The sequence below is a fragment of the Pangasianodon hypophthalmus genome, chromosome 22 (assembly GCF_027358585.1).
Source record: "Pangasianodon hypophthalmus isolate fPanHyp1 chromosome 22, fPanHyp1.pri, whole genome shotgun sequence".
Classification (NCBI taxonomy): domain Eukaryota; kingdom Metazoa; phylum Chordata; class Actinopteri; order Siluriformes; family Pangasiidae; genus Pangasianodon; species Pangasianodon hypophthalmus.
Window position 1 is genome coordinate 18,624,818 of NC_069731.1, and position 19,959 is coordinate 18,644,776.

The window sequence follows — 19,959 nt, forward strand, 5'->3', positions numbered from 1 at the left end:
AAATAAAAACAACACATAACACACAAAATAAAACAGTCTGAGAAAACAACATTTAATCAGCCAAAGCAAAAGTAACAAGATCTGCACTACTTAATGTGTTAAATAGCCCTGGCTTTAACCACTTGCGCTTATATACGGAGTTTTACGGTAACCTCCAGGCTGTCTATTGTCTGTTTTAGTTAAAATGTAGACACTAGAAAAGTTTCTTATTATTATTGCTCATAAAATGTTTTCTCTCGAATAGCATGTTTGTTTTCTATCAGTCTATTCAGCTAAAATAGTCCTTTTTTAAAACATAAATATGCTTTAAATATACAAAATGATGAACATCTCAGTTCTCCCATTTAGATAAAACCACAATTTACTAATGGTAAAAATGTCCACACTACTGTTATTTAATATGAAATCAGTTTAATGTGACAAGTTTGAAAAATATGAAAGAAAAATGAAAAAAATATCTGGGAAATAGTGTTTTCAATTTTGAGGCTGACATAATTAATTTTCAGTAAGCAGACAAAACAATAATTATGATATATGATATGTGTCATTTAATATTTAAGCAAACTTGGATTAAAAAAAGAAGGAAAAAGCTGTTTTTCCTTTTAAACCAAAATATTTAACTCAACACAATGAAACAGTCTAACTGGAGACAGAAGAGTTTATCGAAGAGTGGAAGAATAATATAATAGAAAGTGAAAATGAGCGATTAATGTAGTACACTTTCAGAAAGTGGACATGTGGACATGTGGACCTCACTAAAAATTTCATCCTGGTTATGGTGTTATGGAATAATCCTGGCATATGGCGTACCCCTGGTTATGTGGCATCATTGCACTTGTATATGAAACTGAATAGATCTCTCACAAAGTTACATAAATACACATGATGTAACAACATCCAGCAAATTTACACCAACACCCAGTCTAAATGATTAAATAATTAATTTAGTAATGTAAATAGTATTTATTACTATATTAAAGCAGCAGTTTGTAATGTTTGAGCCCTCTGCTGCCTGTGAAGGAAATTGCACTGAAAACACTAACAATTCCCCAACCAATCATGTCCAGAACAGTGTGCTACTCCTTTCCCCTACTAATGGCAAAGTGCATTATGGGTATTTTCTACCCTTAAGGGTACGACATTTGTACACTAACTCATTGCTGTGCATTATACTTTTAGACAGGACTGTCCAAACTAGTGCATTATGTAGTCGATATGGTGAAGAGACAGGCCTAGTTGCAGCACCAGCTGTGTTTCGACAAGGGACAGCACTCATTCCAGGACAAGAAAAATGTAAATTTGTAAATGTAAATGTAAACAAAGGATTTTCTGTGGTATGTATTAAATTGTCTATGGACCTTTAATATACTATGTACGGTTATTATTGTTAAGACTATATACTGTGGTAAAGATGTGAAATAGTTATAATGTTCACATTATTAATTATGATATCACAGAAACATTATGTTCCTATGCAGTGAAATACACTACAAAGCATAAAAAAAACTATATCTCTCTTTTGTTTTTGTTTTTTAAATTAATTAAAGAATACTAAGAGTTCTTTCTAGACAAGTCTATTGTTTAAAAAAAAAAAGTATGTACTTGAAAATAATTTTTTTAATGGAGTTATTTTGAGTATGTGGTTGTCATGCATGAATTTTGTCAAGCATGAACTATACTCTGTGCTAACAACTAAGAGGCATTGTACACAAACGCCACAAAAATGCACCACAAGATGGCGCTCTGATATGCGTCTACTAAACACAAAAGATTAAGGTCTTCAGGCATACCTGCATGATTTTAGATATAAGCACAGAAATGAAATCTGGATGTGATCATTCCATAAACTCTTTCATTTCATCATCAGTCGCATCCCTGCATCCATCCATCCATCCATCCATTCATTCATCCATTCATCCATCCATCCATCCATCCATCCATCCCAGTGTCCTCCTATAGTTCACCAAACACACACACACACTGAAACCCAATCAAGCTTGTGGCAGTTACCTGAACTCATGACTCAGTCCATGTATAATTCATTTGCTCAGTGATCCACTCACTTATAGAGAGGCAACCTGATTCCAGTGACCCGTCTGCAAAACCTCGCAGAGGATCGGCACTTGCAGCATCAAAAAGTTGGGTTTTACAGGTAGGTAAGCTAATGGCATTCTTTCTGTATCATTTCTGATGTTGTGATTACAGCCAGATATTATGTTTTGGTCATTCTAGCATTCAAAATGTCTTGGGAAACATCACGGTTGTGTAATTTTGTATACTATTAAATATTCAGTACAGGCTCGGTATCAGGGATGGAATGATTCAGGCAGATGATACGTAAAAATATACAGGTGTGTGTTTTGAAGCTTTGTTGTTTGTAGACATAACAATTTTCCAGGCTACAGGAAGTAAACTTTCATTCAGCACCAGGTCAGCGATGACAAATTATAGTCCTACCAATTCAAGCCTGCGTTTAAAATGAAAAGTTGACCCTTGCTGCCCTGATGAATGCCTGTCACTCTGAAGACATTTTATTTATAGTATATGTGATGTGAAGGTAATGCTCAGGGAACATGAGTGAACAAAGACAGCGGGCCCTGTCCACGTCAGGCGAGGCTCTGTACCAGGTGCTTGGCCTTGACAAGAACTGCACCCATGATGACATCAAGAAATCGTACAGGTGGGTTCAAAGGTCTCTTGCTGTTCTTGATCTTTCTGAATAACTACACAACTTCTGAAATGAGATCTTCTGGTGTCTCTGGTGGCAAACATCTAGCAACTCAAATAGCTGTTTGTTCCTGGATGTGCTTGTGGAAACAGAGTTTAATCTGATGGAATGGACAAGCAGGCAAACTTAAGAAACGGACAGAAAGCAGAAAAATTGGTCATTTATCTATTTTAAGCTTTGGTTTCTGACAAGCTGTGTCGAGTTTATAAAACTGAAAATGTAATATTGTTGAGCTGTTTCAGATTTCAGGATTAAATTTAATAGAAAATGTGAGGCTGATGCTCTCCTGGTTGGCTCTTGCAGTGGGGAAACACTATCTGTCTATGGTTAGGAACGTCATAATGACTATAATGACTCCAGAACCACTTTTTTTTGCATTCATAAGTACTACAGATGGTGATATATTACAATAGATACAAAACGAAGTAAGAGGTAAACAAAAAGAGGTATTATGCTTCAGTTTTCCTCACACTCACACTCAGCCACCCTGCACTCACTTCATCTAAAAATATCACAAGCACTAAAACACTGATGCGACAAATGGGACAATTCCATAACATTAGTTCATGTCAAAGCCAGAGTGGTGCTCCAACAATTACAGAGACTTAAGTGCACTAATTTGTGCTGCCTTTAAGAGCCATTTAGATGTTAAAGCATTTTAACAGCACTTGCTTATACTTAATGAATATGTCATCATAGCAACTCTTTCTGAGGCCGTCAGCTTAATCAAAAATTAATGGGCATGTGTGTTTGGAGCATTATAAAATGTTGATGAGAAATGACAAATTTTAGCGCAGCACTGAAAAGTAAATTATATAAACAGAACTATGTATATTTAAAGCTTTTATAGTGCTTAATGTATGGACAATGGATGAACGTAACCTGTCTCTGTTTATATCAAGCTCATTTTGTTTTTAGATCTCTTTCCTGATGATCTGGAAGAATTTATATCACAGGTACATGAGGACCTTCTCAGTAGATTTCAGTTCCCAATAGAGAAACTCTAAAATAGTTTGGGGATAATACAGAACAAAGGTACTAAACTTACACACTCTTTAGAGGGTGTGTAAACTTAGTAAGAATAGCACATGATGATTCTAATAGGGGAATGTTTGGTGACGCACTGGTAACACAGTCTGAGCTCAGTTTACACACACTCAACTGGCATGTGTAAGAGTCAGGCATTTAAAAAAAATAAAATAAAAAAAGCCATCTATTCCCGAGCAAATATCTGTCTAATGCTGAGCTCCAGCACTGAGATCACATGATGAAACACAAATCCTTTTCTTTCAGTGAAACCTTTTTTTTTTTTTTTTTTACTTTTCCTTCTCGTTTTGTCATATAACAGTGTAAAGCAAACTGATACAGTCAAGTGCAAAAGTGTGCATTCTCTTAAGGCAGTGAAGAAGGCAAAGACAAATAATTTACACCAAGAGAACAAGGTTAGGTTTCTCAGATGTTCCTTTATTTTCACAAGTAATAAAAAGATGAACAAATTCTAAATATCAGTTCAAAAGTTTGCTTCTTCCTTTCTAAATGTGATATGAATATTCTATAGCAACATATATGTCCATCTTTTGCTTTTGTAACTGCCTCCAACTGCTTCTGTATCCTCCGAACAGCTTTTGGGTCCTCAAAAGCTGCAATATTCACCTCATATTTTTCCAGACATATCTGTTCTAAATCTAACCCTGCCAGATCTCACACAATGGCTTCTTCGAATTAAGTCTGGAAGATGAAAGGGTCATCATCTTTCAAGGCAAACCCATCTTCTTTCTTTTTGTCCTTTGTTAAATATTTTTCTGCTGATTGTATTGTTCATTCACTGTTAATTACAGAGAAATTTTTTTTTTTTTTTTAGATAAATTAAAATATCCTTTATTCATCCACAAACTGTAGGGGGTGCAAACTTTTGCACTGAACTGTATCACTAGTTTTGAACCATTGCCATAATCCTGTAGCTTCATTTTGGAGAATTTCTGTATTTGACGAGAGTCCTATCTCGTTTTTTTTTTTTTACAGGAAGCTCGCTTTGAAATATCACCCAGACAAGAATCCGGAGAACCCTGATGCTGCTGAGAAGTTTAAGGAGCTCAACAATGCTCACTCTGTGCTCTCAGACATCACAAAACGGAACATTTATGACAAATATGGCTCGTTGGGGCTCTATGTGGCCCAGCAGTTTGGAGAGGAGAACGTGAACACTTATTTTATGCTCTCCAGTTGGTGGGCCAAGGCGAGATTACCAGCACAGCACACAGCGCCATATTTAATTACTGTTCACATTGATTGTCATATGTGCATGTTGTACCTTAATCTACTTTTTACTTCTTCCTAAGTTTAAGTAAATAAGCTGTGTGTGTGTGTCTCTGCGTGTGTGTGTGTATACACTCATCTACAGGGTCTGTTTGCCATCTGCGGCTTGCTGACAGGCTGCTATTTCTGCTGCTGTCTGTGTTGCTGCTTCAACTGCTGCTGTGGGAAGTGTAAGCCTCGCACTCCTGGAGAGGAAGACCCCGAGTGCTATGTGTCTCCTGAAGACCTGGAAGAGCAGATTCGCACCGACTCGGAGAGGGGTAAGCACACACGCACACACACTCACACACACACACATACACTAATTGGTTTGACCAAGACAAACCAATATTTGATCTTAGGACATGCTTCTACATCAATAGTCCCTGCACTTTTATTTTAGATCTTAATGATGCTGAATTTTAGATTAATCATGCTACTCAGGACCTTGAGTTAGAGTTAGGGTTAGAGTTAGGGTTACGATCAGATGTGATGAAGTGGAGTTCCACCCTGAAGTTTATTTTCCAATAGCAGCACTTCCCAAAGTGTTTTATTCCTCTTTAACCACAGTAGTTACATTTTTTAAATGAAAGAACAACACATCATAATTTTATAGTTACATTTATTGTTGTGAAACATTCTCGAAACAACTTAGTTCCTGTTATCATTGACGTTGTAAACAGTCATTCCCTCACCAGCTCTCTTTATTACTTTCTTGATGTTAATAAACACAAATTCCTCTGTCCTGAAGACTTTCCTATGCTGTAAAAAGTTAAGTTACAGCTTTACCTCTGATTGTTACAAAGCACTGACACTGGAGCCTCTTTCATTAAATGCTAAATAAACAGAAAATTCAAGCCTGGTTTGTGGAGCCTCCCTAAGTAAGTTATTAGTATAGGAACGATTGCACCTGCAGTATTATCAGAGCTGCTGTTATGGAAAATAAAGCAACACCTTCCAACCAATCAGAATCGAGAATTCAACAGAGCTGTGGTATCATAGGGTATATACAGGTTAGGCTGTTGTTAAATACATTGAAAATACATTGAAAATCAAGACTCGGATACTGAAAATCCACTCATGAGCTAGTTAACTGGCAGTTAGCTAACCAGCTACGCTGTTGAGAAAATTGGGAGTGTTTTTAAAATGTATATTCATTTATTTCTAGGCATCTTAGTAGTTTTGAAAGTAGAGGTGTGTAAAAATATATAGTAAATAATTTATTACCCAAAAATATTATCATAATGGGTTTGAACATAATATAAATGCATTATTCTTTTTAAAAATGTGAAATGTAGGCAGATATTATGGTAACCTATATTTAAATAAAAAACTGTGCTACTGAATGACTCACTTTATCGTACTGTACCCCTTTCACATATTAGCTTGATGTCAGCTATTAAATGCTGTACACATTTCGCTAGAGAAAAACAAATCTTAACCATGGATACATTTTTGGTGTGTGTTCTCTGCAGAAGCCTTTCATATCAGGGGCCAAAGCTTAGAGCTTAAAATACACAATTTATCCAACACCCACCCTGTTACTGACAATAAATAGACTACATACTTCTGAGCCAGATGTTTGGATATAAACCGTTGTCTTTGCGCCAGTTCGCAGTAGGAGGTTTTTCAAGGCCCTCACAAAGCTGATAATTACTGCCTCTGAGTCATTTCTCCAAGCGAGTTTGCATACAGGTTATTTTTACTTATCACGCAATAATAAGAGGCAAAGTGTTTGTTCCTGGCCTTTGGGAAAATATCAGGCGTATCAGTAGACACAAAACCTTCATAAGTCACTTTAATGTCTGCTGAGTTCCTTCTGTCAAAAATATACACGTCTGCTGATTCAGACGTGTAGGAACAGGCAGAGATGTTTAATAATAAAAAACAGCTAGGAAAATACCACATACGTATATGTTTCGATTTACTTAAAAACTCATGTCATGGTGCGAGACTCAAAACTTTCTGGGTGATGAGGATTTAATAATCTCACCAGGCTGCCCTTCAAACTGGGATAAGGGAGCAAGTGCTCTGACGTCCTTGAACTGGATGGAAAACACATTTTTTCAGCAGGAGGCCCAATTACAGTCCATGTTCTAATGTGACCCTGCGTGAGATGCAGTACTCATTTTGCATGATGATGATTGTCCTCACTTACCTGTGTTTGTGTGTGTGTGTGTGTGTGTGTGTATGTTTGGCCAGATGGTGATACTCCAGTAATGCATCAGCCAACTAACGCAAGTGAGAAGACCCAGCTAATTGGGGACGGACACCGGACATACACCTGAGAGAGAGTGTCTTTATAAACAGCACTTTCCGATATGATTCTACTTTGAATAGCTGTTGAATAACTTAAAAAAATATATATCATACATGTCATAACATTAACGCTGGAATGTAATGGGGATGCACACTCTCAATGCACTAGCTGTATAGTTATGTGTCTTAATCATGGACGTTTTTCAACCAATGCTGTCTGTACATAACTTATAATGAACTATTACTATATATTTTTTCTGCAGATAATAAGACTTATTATAAAGTGACTCTGATGTCTAGTGTATTAAGAATAAAAGAAAGTTTTCACAGAAGTAGGACATTTCAGACACAATCATTTAAAAAAAAATTACAAAATGGCCCCGCTTAGTGGCATGATTTTTTTTTTTTTTTGTACATACCATGTCACTGCTATGTCTGACTTACTTATACCATCACCACACACACCAAAACACTACCATGTCAATGTCATGCTGTACTGGGAATAAACCACCATAAACCACCACATAAATATCTGATCAATGGTGATCCTATGGAGATCCTTTTCTACTGATGGACAGAGTAGAGGGGGGCCAATACATTGTGCATAGCAACAGATACGGTCAATAACAAAGTACAAAGTACAAGTTAAATAAAATGCACTTAACTACAAAGTAAGTTAGTTATACTATTTATTAATCCCTTACAAATGGCTTATATTGGGTTATTTGTTATATTTATTATAACTGGCTAATGGCGAGCACAGCTGTTGACTTAAAAAAATAGCAAAGACAGATGGTGCTGCCTATCCGATTCAGCATCATTAATGAGTGTGTTCCAGTGTGCATGTGAAATACACTATGGCCAAAAGTTTGGACACCTGACCATCACACTCGTATGTGCTTGAGGAATGTCCCATTCCAGATTTAATTCCAGTTTGCTCTTATAATAACCTCCACTCATCTGGCTTTCCGTTAGATTTTGGAGCATGGCTCTAGGCTGTGGAACATTTGTCCATTTGATAAACCTACGTACACTGATATAAATTTTTATTTTTGCGAAATTTACATAGTAAAAGAAGAGAAAAGGGATGACTCCTTCGAGCCGGATTCGAACCAGCGACCTAAGGATCACTGTGTAACCGCTACAGTCCTCCGCTCTACCAACTGAGCTATCGAAGGGCCGTGGGCCAGCTGATGAAATAGGGTATTAGTATGTAGTTATTAGTTATTATTGTAAGCACTGGATAGTAAGATGGGTGCTTCAGCTAGCTTGCTGGATAAGCAAAACACTTTCCATGCGCTTCTTACTGCTGCTACTACTGTTCATCTTTAAAGACGAAGCTTGAACCTTTTGAAGAAGGGGAATTAGCTCAAATGGTAGAGCGCTCGCTTAGCATGCGAGAGGTAGCGGGATCGATGCCCGCATTCTCCAATAGTTGCATTTTCCATTCCCCATTTGGCGCACAATTGTGCCTTGAACCTGTAAACAATCACAAATAGTCCGTCCATGCTGCACCATTGATATACGTGTAAATGAATCCATTTACTTTCCGTAATTCGTCTACTGCCACATCTCACCATGTAAACCAGCATCAAATCCATACCTTCCCACCAGTAACTGATCAGTGACCTCAGATAGCAATTCAGTGCCCGCTCGAAACAGATGTAAATATCAGAGTGAACAGGGTTTAAAACAAAACTTTGACTCCTTCGAGCCGGATTCGAACCAGCGACCTAAGGATCACTGTGTAACCGCTACAGTCCTCCGCTCTACCAACTGAGCTATCGAAGGGCCGTGCGCCAAGACCTAACGTTTGAACATAGACTTTAGATACCAGAATTGAGGTCTAACCTTCTGCTAGCGAAAGTAATTATCAGTTTTCAAAAACTCTATAAGCATACCAGAGTTAACGCTAGCTAACATTCACTAGCCAGCGTTAGTTAGTATTGTTAACATTATAAACAGGAAGCTCCAGCTAACATAACAAGGGGAATTAGCTCAAATGGTAGAGCGCTCGCTTAGCATGCGAGAGGTAGCGGGATCGATGCCCGCATTCTCCAAAGAAAGTTTTTCTTTCCTGATTTGGACAACGATTGCAATTGCAGCGTTTATAATCCATAAAAGAGTATATACATGATGTGTTATTGATACACTTGTAAATAAATGGACGAGTCTGTCTGTGCATTGCGACATTTTGCATCACCTCCATGTCCTGTCTCTCTAATTCCAATGTATTGGCTCAGCAGCCCCAACTTCTCCTGGCATGCATATATGGTAAAGTAAACATGGCAACTGACGTGACTGTTTCTAAAAACGGCTCCGGGTGACAGTCACAGGCCTGTGTGTGGGGTCAGGAACACACAGTGAGGAAACCACGCCACCATACACCATACACAGTGTGATCAATTATAAAGCCACTGTGCAGAGAAGATCACTGTGTATAGTTTACTTCTCATCTTTCTTTCTTTTTCTTTCTTTTTTTTTTGGACCATGGACATTTTGGAGAAGCAGCTGATTTGTCCAATTTGCCTGGAAATCTTTACAAAACCTGTAGTGATTCTGCCATGCCAACACAACCTCTGCCGGAAATGTGCAAATGACATATTTCAGGTACTATCTATCTATCTATCTATCTATCTATTTCTCTGTTTATCTGTCTGTCTGTTTCAGTTAACTGTTTTTTTTCTCCAGAAACTGGCCTGGCAAAATATAGTCTCAGGTTTTTATCAAGTTTTAAGGTTTTATCATGTTTTAAAGTATTTATTCTATGACATTCTGAATTAATTAGCTATTAACAAACGTGTCATTTGATTATTACCCATACATCTTATAACAGCAGGCTTCTAGTGGACTAAAACTAAGAAGTTTTATTGTATACACTCATTTACCCTTGACATTTGGTTTGGCTTCATCTGTGTCATATTTGAGCTGGTCACCTTTAATATAGATCCATATTAAATGTTCAGTGTAAAATATTAAGTTTAGCCATTCTCTGATTACCTGATAAAACCTCTGTTCCCTAAATAACAGATCACAGGGTAAATACAGGCCACAGACAAAAGGGCTTCCAAAAACTTTCCTAGAATAATATTACAAAGATAAGTGAGTGTTTTGAATAACAAATATGAACTTAAGAATTCTGTAAAACATAGTAATACATCTGATTCAAATTAAAAGCTTTTGGACTCAGAATATTAAATATAAAACTGATTAAAATACAAAAAAGTATAAAACTGAGTCTCAGTCATCTGATGAGTCACATCAGATCCAGTGTCACTCTTGGTGTGTGATGTTTCTCTATTTTTGCTCTTAAACACTGAGGAACTGAAGTAGAATCTGAAAGAAACCACCTTGTTTTTCATATTTTATTTATTTCTGTAATCACAGACCAAAGAGGCAAATAATGAATCTACAATCGTGATCCAACTGATTACTAATGACCTATTAATTATTATTCAATCCTGGCCCTTGGATGAGATGTGTTGTGATTAGAGAGAGAGAACAGAGCACTCCTTTTCTAGTACAAGAATGTGTTTTTGACAACATGAAGAACATGTGATTGTGTAATACTTATTTACTGACACGACTCCTCACCATGTAAACAGGCGTCAAACCCATATCTTCCCACCAGAGGAGGGTCAGTGACTTCAGGCGGCCGTTTCAGATGCCCATCCTGCAGGCACGAGGTTGTTCTGGACCGCCATGGGGTTTACGGACTGCAGAGGAATCTTTTGGTGGAAAACATCATTGATATGTACAAACAGGAATCCACCAGGTGAGCATGATTAAGTAAGGGAAGCCAGAACAAGATACTTACATTATGATCAGTATGAACAAAAAAATGTAGCATTTCAGTGCCTCTGTATTTATCCACTGGAAATAAATTATGTATTGAAGAAATTTCTGAAAAATTATTCAATCCTTTTTTTGTTAATTAGACTGACTATAGATGTACATTCAATTTCTATATAGATTTGTCTGCTGTCACTTTTAATGCAGTGTTTAAAAGAATGTATTTCCTGCTCTCACTTTGCACTTTGCTTTTAAGAACAGAAATCCCCTGGGCTGTACATTTTAGCCTGCTGTCACTCTTCCACTCTTCTCCACACTTAACCGTTTTCCATTTATTTATGAGTCAAACCCCTTCCTGGTTCAAACAGAGAAGACTTTTGCATTTGAAGAGGTTGTGCTGTGCAGGAAGTTGTCATGCAGCCTGTGCACCCGGTGCCCCCCTGAGCTCTGTGACTGATGAATGAAGTTAAATTTCTTTTTCTGAGACAGAGGAAAAGGTGATATGAGTAATTTAGCCAAACGATGGAGTACATTCTCTCTCCTATTGTCCTTCACAGGGGTTGACAAATCAGAAATTCATTAGCTAGTCCCTTGGGTTAATGTAAGCTCCAGTGTGCTCACATGTGTACCCAAATAGCTAGAATAAGAAGCAGCAACTCACGTAACTCAAAAGTGTGATGAGCTAATTATGCGCATTAATGCGGTCTCTAGAAAATAAGCGAGTGCTTGAATCCCTGGTTTTAGTCAACGTCTTTGTCCTTTCCTGAAAATGTCCTGATGAAGCATAATGTATGCGCCCTCACATACGTAAAAGGAATTGCTTAACATTTTGACTATGAGCTGTGGTGTTCCCTTGTTGCACATAAATACATGTCTGGCCTCCATGTTAATTATTTTGCTTGATGAAAGATTTAATTGGGATGTGACTGTGTGTTATGCTAGCATTAGAGTTACATAAGTTTTGTGCTGCACTGTACTGTGTTACTCTCAGTTTAATCACTGTTTACCTTTGTATTCCTGATTTGGGAAAGATCAGTTCAAGCTACTGTAATTAATATGCCTAGCCCGTGTCACTGGTATGTGTGCAGCAGGTGGTGAAATTCACAAAAGAGTAGAGCATGCCACAGCATCGAGGTCTTTTGCACCACAGAAAAATACACTATATACCCCAAAGTATGTGGACACCTGAGTATTGAACATCACATTCCAAAATCATGCGCATTAATATAGAGTTGTTCCACCTTTACTGTTATAATAAGCTCCACTCTTCTGGGAAGGCTTTCTACTAGACTTTGGAGCGTGGCTGTGGGGATTTGTGTTCATTTAGCTACAAGAGCATTAGTGAGATCAGGCACTGATGTTGGTGAGGAGGTCTGGGGTTCAGTCGGTGTTCCAGTTCATCCCAAAGGTGTTCAGTGGGGTTGAGGTCAGGGCTCTGTGCAGGACACTCGAGTTCTTCCACTCCAACCTTCACACATCATGTCTTCATGGAGCTCGCTTTGTGCACAGGGGCATTGTCATGCTGGAACAGGTTTGAGCCTCTTAGTTCCAGTGAAGGGAAAATATAATGCTACTGCATACAAAGATAAGATTATACATAATACAAATTATGTGCTTCCAACTTTGTAGCAACAGTTTGGGGAAGAACCACATATGGGTGTGATGGTCAGGGGTCCACATATTTTTGTCTATATAGTGAATACGAACATTTGCCTTTAAACCAAAATATCAACTGAAAAATTTTCATTTTCGATGATTCTTTAGTTCCATATAAATCCTACAAACATTCAACCACTTGTTCTCGAGATAGCGTGTTAACAAGAATATTCTGCTGAGCAAACGTTTATATATTTTGTGGTACTTAAACCCTACACATGGGTTGTACTGTATGGCCAGCCTTTCATACTAGGATTATATATTTATTTCTTTAAAGAAATTCATAATCTTGACAGGCCCTTCTCTTTCTAAGAAAGAATCTCAATATTTCTTTCCTCGCAGTGGGTCAGAAGGCTAAAGGTCTAAAGAGCTGCCTTCTGTGGCCAAAACCTACGAGCTTGCTGGTATCATGCAGCCCATACTCCTCACTCTATTATTCCTTTAATTAGGCTGTGACTAATGCTCCTGTTCTTGTCTGATGCTGAGGGAATTCTCCGCTAGATGATTCCAGACTAGGGTGTGCAAACTCTGCATTTTTTTATTAAGCAATTCACCTTTTGACATGTGGGTTCAGTAAGTGCTTCGGTGCTATTCCACAGTAGCAGACCTGCTCCAGAGAGGACAGATGACCAGCCCCTGTGTGAGGTGCATGAGGACGAGAAGATCAACATCTACTGCTTGACCTGCAGCATCCCTACCTGCTCCTTGTGCAAGGTGTTCGGCTCTCACAAGGACTGTGAAGTGGCACCTCTCAAAAATGTATATCAAGTTCAGAAGGTACAAGAGTCTGTATTAGAAGCTGTCAGACTACACAAAAAAAATGAAACACTTCATATTTTCAGGTTCCACTGTTTGTGATCATATAGCAAGTGCTTAATGCAAAAAGCTTAAGGCTGAAGAATTGTATATTCTGGGTATTTTTGTGCCTGTAGCACAAAAGCAAGGATTTGAGGGTGTGGTGGTACAATATCTGATCAAAACTAGCTAGATATCACTTAAATATTTTTACACTGATAGTGATATTTTAGTGGTGAATAAAATAATGCATGTATTGATTGATTGTGCTGTTGTGCCAGTTCTTCTTTTCCGAGTGCAATATATTTTGTCTGGTGTAGTTTTTAAAAAGGCTTTGTTAGACATGTTAGGAGTTTCTGTTACCACGCTGAAGTTTGTTTTCCTATAACAGCACATTCTGAAGTGTTTTATTCCTCTTATACACAGCAATTTGCCAACAGTTACAATTTGTTACCAAGTAAAGAGCGAAACATCATACTTTATTATCAGTTAATTGTTATATGTAATGTGGTGCAATGTCTGCAAAACAAGTTAGTTCCTGTTCTCACTAACATTACAGCATCTATAAACAATTCTTCCCTAACTGGGTTCTTTTTCTTCTCTGTCTTGAAGTTATTAAGACAAAAAAAATCAGCTTTTCATGTTACCGAGAAAGCCAGCCAAAAATCAGAGAAATCTGAATTTCTACATTCTTTTTTATAAACCACTGAAGGCTGATAATGAGCTTCTTAACAAGTCAAAAAATATTCTGAAAGATTTCCTGACAAAGTAATGTAACATGTATACTACACTGTTGTATATGATTTAATATCATGATTGTCATAAATTAAAAGTTGCAAAATATGAACTATGGTGTATTAAAAACTGATATTGGGTTGTAGTTATCATTGTAAATGTTCCATACAGACACTCTGTGTATGTAACTGTTTATGTATGTAAATTCATGTGATTGTTCATGTGTGCCTTAAATTTCAGACAGAGCTGACAGACAGCATAGCAATGATGGTGGGCAACAACGACAGGATCCAAGGCATCATTAGTCAGTTGGAGGAGACCTGCCGGGCCATAGAGGTGAGTTGCACCGTGTGTGTTCCAGTGCCCTGACAAAACTACTGAGTTTCGCCAGGTTATTGATGGGGAAAATGAGAACAGGCCCTCTGACATACTCACACTGGAGCTAATGAGACAGGCAGATAGGATGCTGGAGTGCTTCCAGCCTCTCATTGCTGTATCCTTGGAGGCTTTATGACTTACAAGCTAACCAGAGAGAGTTTTTTTCCTCGATCATGCATATGGCTGACCACAAGTCCTGTGTGAAAGAGACAGTAGATGGCAAGTAGGATGGGGTCAGCATTTCATGATTAGAGTTTTGATGACTCAGGTCACGGAAGCACAGAAGCACAAGATTTTGTGTATGACTAAAAAGTTGGAGGTTTAAAACAAGTTCATTAATCCAGATGAAATTTCTATCCTGTAGACTTTCCTGTGGTGAAAAACTTGACCATTACAAAGTGCTGGCACCATGAGACTTCATCCAAAAATGTTAGATAAACTTCTCCTTACAGCAGATTTCACCATATCAGCAATATTAAGTTGTTTTTAGATTTTTTTTTAATTAAATAACAACATGGTTTTTTGATCCATTTATTATTAGCCTTAAATTAATTCATAAGTCCCTGTGAATGTGCTGTTAATATAGAAATGATAATGATTATGTGCTGTTAATATGGAAATGATAACATATTAGAATAATATGTTATTCTAATAACATATAAGGACATTAATTTAAACCTGTGATTTGGAGCCGTACTACTGGCAGATTTGCGGTTACAGAAAATTAATCATCATGTTTTAACCAATTCAGTTTGAGAATTCATCAGCGCTATGGTATAAATCTTTTTAATCATTTCACATTCGTCTTTCAGGAGAATGGCAGGAGGCAAAAATCACATGTGTGTGAGAAGTTTGACCACCTCTATGCCATCTTAGAGGACAGAAAAAGGGAGATGAGTCTCAAAGTGACAGCTGAGCAGGACGAAAAGCTGAACTACATCCGTGGACTCAAGAGGAAGTATGAAGATCACCTGGAGAACATGACCAAGATTGTGGAGTCAGGGATCCAAACGATGGAGGAACCAGAGATGGCTGTTTTCTTACAGGTAAGTGAAATACACTTTAGTTCATTTTACATTGTAATTTTCATGTTCTAAACTATCTTTGGCTAATTAAGGGCGTTTTCACACTGATCTGAATATTCAAATATGTACCCAGGAACAATTTTAGTATTGTCTCGAGAGGGTGTGTTCATCCCAAGTATGCTTTCAGCAGCTTCACACACAGTTTAATGTCACTTGCGAGACACAAGATAATAGGCACATTTGTTTCTTGTCCTTATTAATGTTTATTTAATTGAGCTAATTAGTGTTGCTGTACTTTGGCTCAATTCTGATTAACCATTCATGAAGCCTTTCAGTCAGTGCTTCTTATTTACATACAAAAAATAAGTGTTTTTTTTTGTTTTGTTTTTTTTTGAGTTGTCACATTTGAATGTTTTCTATTAACATAATATACTGGCTATACTAAGTACTGTATTTCTTCTCCCCCACCAAATGTATTTTTCTGCTATTGTGGAACAAGTTCATTCATTCATTCATATTCAGTAACTGCTTTATCCTGGTCAGACATGTCGATTCAGTGCCCAGCCCCAGACCTGAACCCCAGACAAGTGTTGAGATGAATGTAAGACTACCTATACCTACATGTAGCGAACAACATGGAAACAGCTGAAGAGTGAAGCCAAAATGTGCCTGACATCCTCACCTGGCTGGCTCGTACTTCATTTTTCATCTAGCACACACATGAGATGCTCATTTTCATTTTGGCCAGCTTTCAAATTGAAACACCTGGACCATACCTGGGTTCAGAAACAGTATTTGCCCTCAACCAGATGTGCACAGCCTTGGGTTTGGAAAAATGTGAAAACTGTGAAAAATGTGATTTTATCCTTAATTGATCATTAGCACTTACATTATTCTGTATTTGGCTTTTCAGACTGCAAAACCTTTGTTACAAACGTAAGTAAACCCATTCACATCTAACAATTTTTTACATTTACATAACAATAGATATCACTTTCAACTATCATCAGCTACTATTGTTATAGTTATTTTTTATTGTTATTTGCTATTTACAGTTATATGCAAAAGTTTGGGCACCCCTGGCCAAATAACATATTTTATTTATTTTAAAGTAGAAGTAAACACAACTGCTGCAGCAAACTATTAAAAAACATGTTCACCAAAGTTACTGCAAATTTACTTTCTATTTGATTCAATTAAAAAATAGAAAAAATTAAATTAGTAACTGTGGCATGTGCAAAAGTTTGGACACCCTTCCAGGCCAACCATGGACTCCTCTAAGCAACTGACTGAGGTTTGGAAAATTAAATTAACTGATGGCTACAAAGCAGAGGAAGGCAATTTAAAGATATTAACGTGCTTCCAGGTCACAAGTTTCACTTTCAGTTAAAGGCAGGTAAGGGAAACTGTGGAAGTCAAGGCAAGATATGGAAGACCAAGAAAACCTTCAAATAGATCTGCTCATATGCTGGCGAGAAAGGCAAAGCAAAAATCCCCTGCAGGAAGGTTTAGCTAACACAGAAGTGGTTCTGCACTGTTCTGCTCTGCAGCATTGTTTGCACAAACACGATCTGCATGGGAGAGTCATCAGAAAGAAACCTTACCCGTGACCTCATCACAAAAGTAAACATCTAATGTATGCAAAGCAGCATCTAGATAAGCCAAAGGCAATTTGGAAGCAAGTGCTGTGGACTGATGGAACTCTTTGACCACAATCACCAAAGGTATGCTTGGAAGAAAAAAAGGAGCAGCATTTGATGAAAAGAACACCTTGCCAACTATTAAACCATGGGGGTGCCTCTATTACGTGTTGGTGTTGTGAGACAGCCAGTGACACAGGAAACATTGCACAGGCAGATGGAAGAAAAGATTCCAGTAAATATTAGCCAATTATGGAAGTTAATGTGACACAGTCAGTTAAGAAACTGAAGCTGAAACGACAACAGGACAATGATCCAAAACCTACTTCAAAATCTACCTATGCATGTCTAAGAATATCTCAGAACTAGAAGCATTCTGCAAGGAAGAGTGGGTGAGAATTCATTAAAGAAGAATAGAAAGACCCCTGGCTGGCTACAAAAGGCATTTTCAAGCTGTGATATCAATGCCACAGTTACAGTTTGTTCTATTTTTTAAGCTCATCAAATATAAAGTAAATGTACATTAATATTTGCAGAAAATGTTATTTTTTAAAAGTTTGCTGCAGAGTTTGTGTTCACTTCTTTTCACTTCAAAAATTCAAAATGATTGGTTTGTTTCCGAATCGGCCAGGATGAGCGAGGCCACGAATACATCCCACTTGGAAAAAGTGGAGCGTGGCTACGAGAGCATGGACCATTACTCCATTGACTTCAAGAAAGAACGTGGCGCTTTAAGTGCTATAAACTTCATCACAGGTAATAACGTGTTCTATAGCTTTAGCTTATGTCTGTTAGCATTGGATAAGTTAATGGTGTTAGAAGATCATATTGCAAGTGTGGCAGCTTTAAAGTAAGTGTCTGCTCTGTTTTTTTCCACAATATTTCTGCAGATGAAGATGAGGAAGAGGAAGATGGAGATGTAGTGGGAGCAGAGAAAGAAGTCCACAAAGAACAGGCTACTTCAGGAGGAGCAAATGCAGGGTTGCTGAGCAGCCAACCTGCTCCTCTTCCTCTGCCTCCAAATCCAGTCAAAAACACCAGCTCATAGCTCTCCAACTTCAGAATTTATTGCAGTTTACAGATTTCAATTTGTATGAAAAGTAACAAAAGTTAAGTTGACGATTAGGGGTGGGGTTAACATTTGTCTTTTTTTAACATAGTAAATTCACCTACATCTTCTTCACTAGTACAGATACATCCATCAAAGGCTTGATTTAGTGTCTACATGTGTAAATGTTCAGGCACCTATAACCTAATGAGTTATTGATAGTGATGAAGCTTGAAATATGCAGAAGTCACAACATCTACAGCCATGGCATTTGCAATATTTGACCTCTTGCTATACAGGAAACTACCCTGAAAAGACAATCAGACTAAACATGAATAAAATTCACCCGACACAAAAGACAATTCACTGAAGGGGAAAGGACGCGGGATGTGAAAGACACAAATTACTGTAGCGCCGGTTTTATCTTGGTGACCAGTGAATTCACAAGCTTCGGTCTTGTGAGGCAGGACAGTGGTCTCTTTGGTCGGAAAAAATTTTTTTTGGAGGAGCCTCTTATCACTGACTCATGCTCACACAGGACTTTTGCGTTGACATTTCCTAACCCCACACCTGGGGGATTTTTTTTTTTAATTTTGTTGTCTCGTCTAATATAATGCTAGGGTTTAAAAGGGGGTAAAATTAATCTTTTCCTTTGGTAGAATTTGCTAGAATTTTCTTGTTAGCACTTCTGAATATGGTATACTTCACAGATAGCTGATTTTCCCTGTTTTTATGAACTGAAAAAAAAGACTAGGTATAAATCATAGTGGATTGGCACAGAGTTTGTTTTTGTGTGATATTTTTACTCAAGTCGGCACCATCAGACTGTTTATTTTAAAAGTGACAAGATCTCCTTTTAACGCATGCTCATTTCCAATGTCACTGATGTAGAATATAACATGTTTCAGTCATTCATGTTAATTTCTCCATGAGGGAATGAGGGAATGGGGTTTTCGTTATCTCTAATGCTGATTGTAATGAGGTCCAGAGATCTGGGAAAACCCTGTCCCTATGGTCTGATGTTTGTTAGCACTACTCACCTTGGTCACCTGTGGTATAAATGCAATGTCTGAGTGATGAAGTGCTTTGTCCTGGTTTGTCTAACTGCAGTGAAGTAGATTTGACAGAACTCATGCAAACTAAAATCCAATGCTTGTCCTCACAGAAGGTCTCCAGTTGCTGTGTAGGGCACAATGAATCACACCAGCTAATTTGATTGTGTTGACCTCAGGTCAAGGAGCACAGTGTGAACATATAGTAATTACAACAGCCTGTATTTAATAGTATAAAGAGTTCAGAGGATTTTTCCCAAAAATGGAAGGAATTTTGGTTCTATACTCCACTGTGACAGTTCTATCAGGACAGGATGTTCTGAAATGACAGATGATAATGTGAGTCGTTGTTACAAAAAATCCAGATGTGATTTATTGGGACTGAAATTCGATGCTTTGTGTAGCAGCTTTTTAGGGCAATTCAGTTTTTCCCCCAAAGATGTGCTTTCTTCTGCATGTATTGTGCACAGATTTGCTCTCAGAGGATTTATCTGTGGTTTGGATGTGAGTTGCTAAAATGACCCATACAATGAAGGCTGGAAAGATTTAGGACATG

The 19,959-nt window shown here is 37.7% G+C and overlaps 2 protein-coding genes and 4 non-coding genes across 7 annotated transcripts; 4 read left to right on the top strand and 2 right to left on the bottom strand.

Annotated features, from left to right (window-relative positions):
- Positions 1–1,896: 1,896 nt before the first annotated feature.
- dnajc5b (DnaJ (Hsp40) homolog, subfamily C, member 5 beta) lies at positions 1,897–7,601 on the top strand. The gene is made up of 5 exons (XM_026938225.3): positions 1,897–2,152; positions 2,558–2,680; positions 4,751–4,964; positions 5,130–5,304; positions 7,226–7,601. The coding sequence occupies exons 2-5, from the start codon at positions 2,574–2,576 to the stop codon at positions 7,309–7,311; spliced, it is 582 nt and encodes a 193-aa protein (XP_026794026.1). The 5' UTR covers positions 1,897–2,152; positions 2,558–2,573; the 3' UTR covers positions 7,312–7,601.
- Positions 7,602–8,374: 773 nt separating this feature from the next.
- trnay-gua (transfer RNA tyrosine (anticodon GUA)) lies at positions 8,375–8,460 on the bottom strand. Its single transcript is given in 2 exon segments — positions 8,375–8,410; positions 8,424–8,460. It is a non-coding gene; the product is annotated as a tRNA-Tyr (tRNA).
- Positions 8,461–8,640: 180 nt separating this feature from the next.
- Positions 8,641–8,713, top strand: trnaa-agc (transfer RNA alanine (anticodon AGC)). Its single transcript has one exon. It is a non-coding gene; the product is annotated as a tRNA-Ala (tRNA).
- Positions 8,714–8,987: 274 nt separating this feature from the next.
- On the bottom strand, positions 8,988–9,073 carry trnay-gua (transfer RNA tyrosine (anticodon GUA)). The gene is given in 2 exon segments: positions 8,988–9,023; positions 9,037–9,073. It is a non-coding gene; the product is annotated as a tRNA-Tyr (tRNA).
- Positions 9,074–9,269: 196 nt separating this feature from the next.
- trnaa-agc (transfer RNA alanine (anticodon AGC)) lies at positions 9,270–9,342 on the top strand. Its single transcript has one exon. It is a non-coding gene; the product is annotated as a tRNA-Ala (tRNA).
- A 286-nt stretch (positions 9,343–9,628) lies between these two features.
- Positions 9,629–19,432, top strand: trim55b (tripartite motif containing 55b). Of its 2 annotated transcripts, none has more exons than XM_026938223.3 (8): positions 9,629–9,892; positions 10,888–11,057; positions 13,333–13,507; positions 14,501–14,596; positions 15,451–15,684; positions 16,577–16,599; positions 17,935–18,059; positions 18,194–19,432. In XM_026938223.3, the coding sequence occupies exons 1-8, from the start codon at positions 9,773–9,775 to the stop codon at positions 18,349–18,351; spliced, it is 1,101 nt and encodes a 366-aa protein (XP_026794024.2). In that variant the 5' UTR covers positions 9,629–9,772; the 3' UTR covers positions 18,352–19,432. The 2 variants fall into 2 exon arrangements, with proteins under 2 accessions (XP_026794024.2, XP_026794023.2); XM_026938222.3 differs by having other exon boundaries at positions 9,631–9,892; positions 13,330–13,507.
- The last annotated feature ends 527 nt before the right edge of the window (positions 19,433–19,959 follow it).

Coding starts and splice junctions, on each gene's coding strand:
- dnajc5b (XM_026938225.3), top strand. CDS start 2,574: ATGAGTGAACAAAGACAGCGGGCCCTGTCCACGTCAGGCGAGGCTCTG. Junction 4,965..5,129: donor TCTCCAGTTGGTGGGCCAAG/GCGAGATTACCA, acceptor ACTCATCTACAG/GGTCTGTTTGCCATCTGCGG. Junction 5,305..7,225: donor TCGCACCGACTCGGAGAGGG/GTAAGCACACAC, acceptor ATGTTTGGCCAG/ATGGTGATACTCCAGTAATG.
- trim55b (XM_026938222.3), top strand. CDS start 9,773: ATGGACATTTTGGAGAAGCAGCTGATTTGTCCAATTTGCCTGGAAATC. Junction 13,508..14,500: donor ATGTATATCAAGTTCAGAAG/GTACAAGAGTCT, acceptor CTTAAATTTCAG/ACAGAGCTGACAGACAGCAT. Junction 18,060..18,193: donor TGCTATAAACTTCATCACAG/GTAATAACGTGT, acceptor ATATTTCTGCAG/ATGAAGATGAGGAAGAGGAA.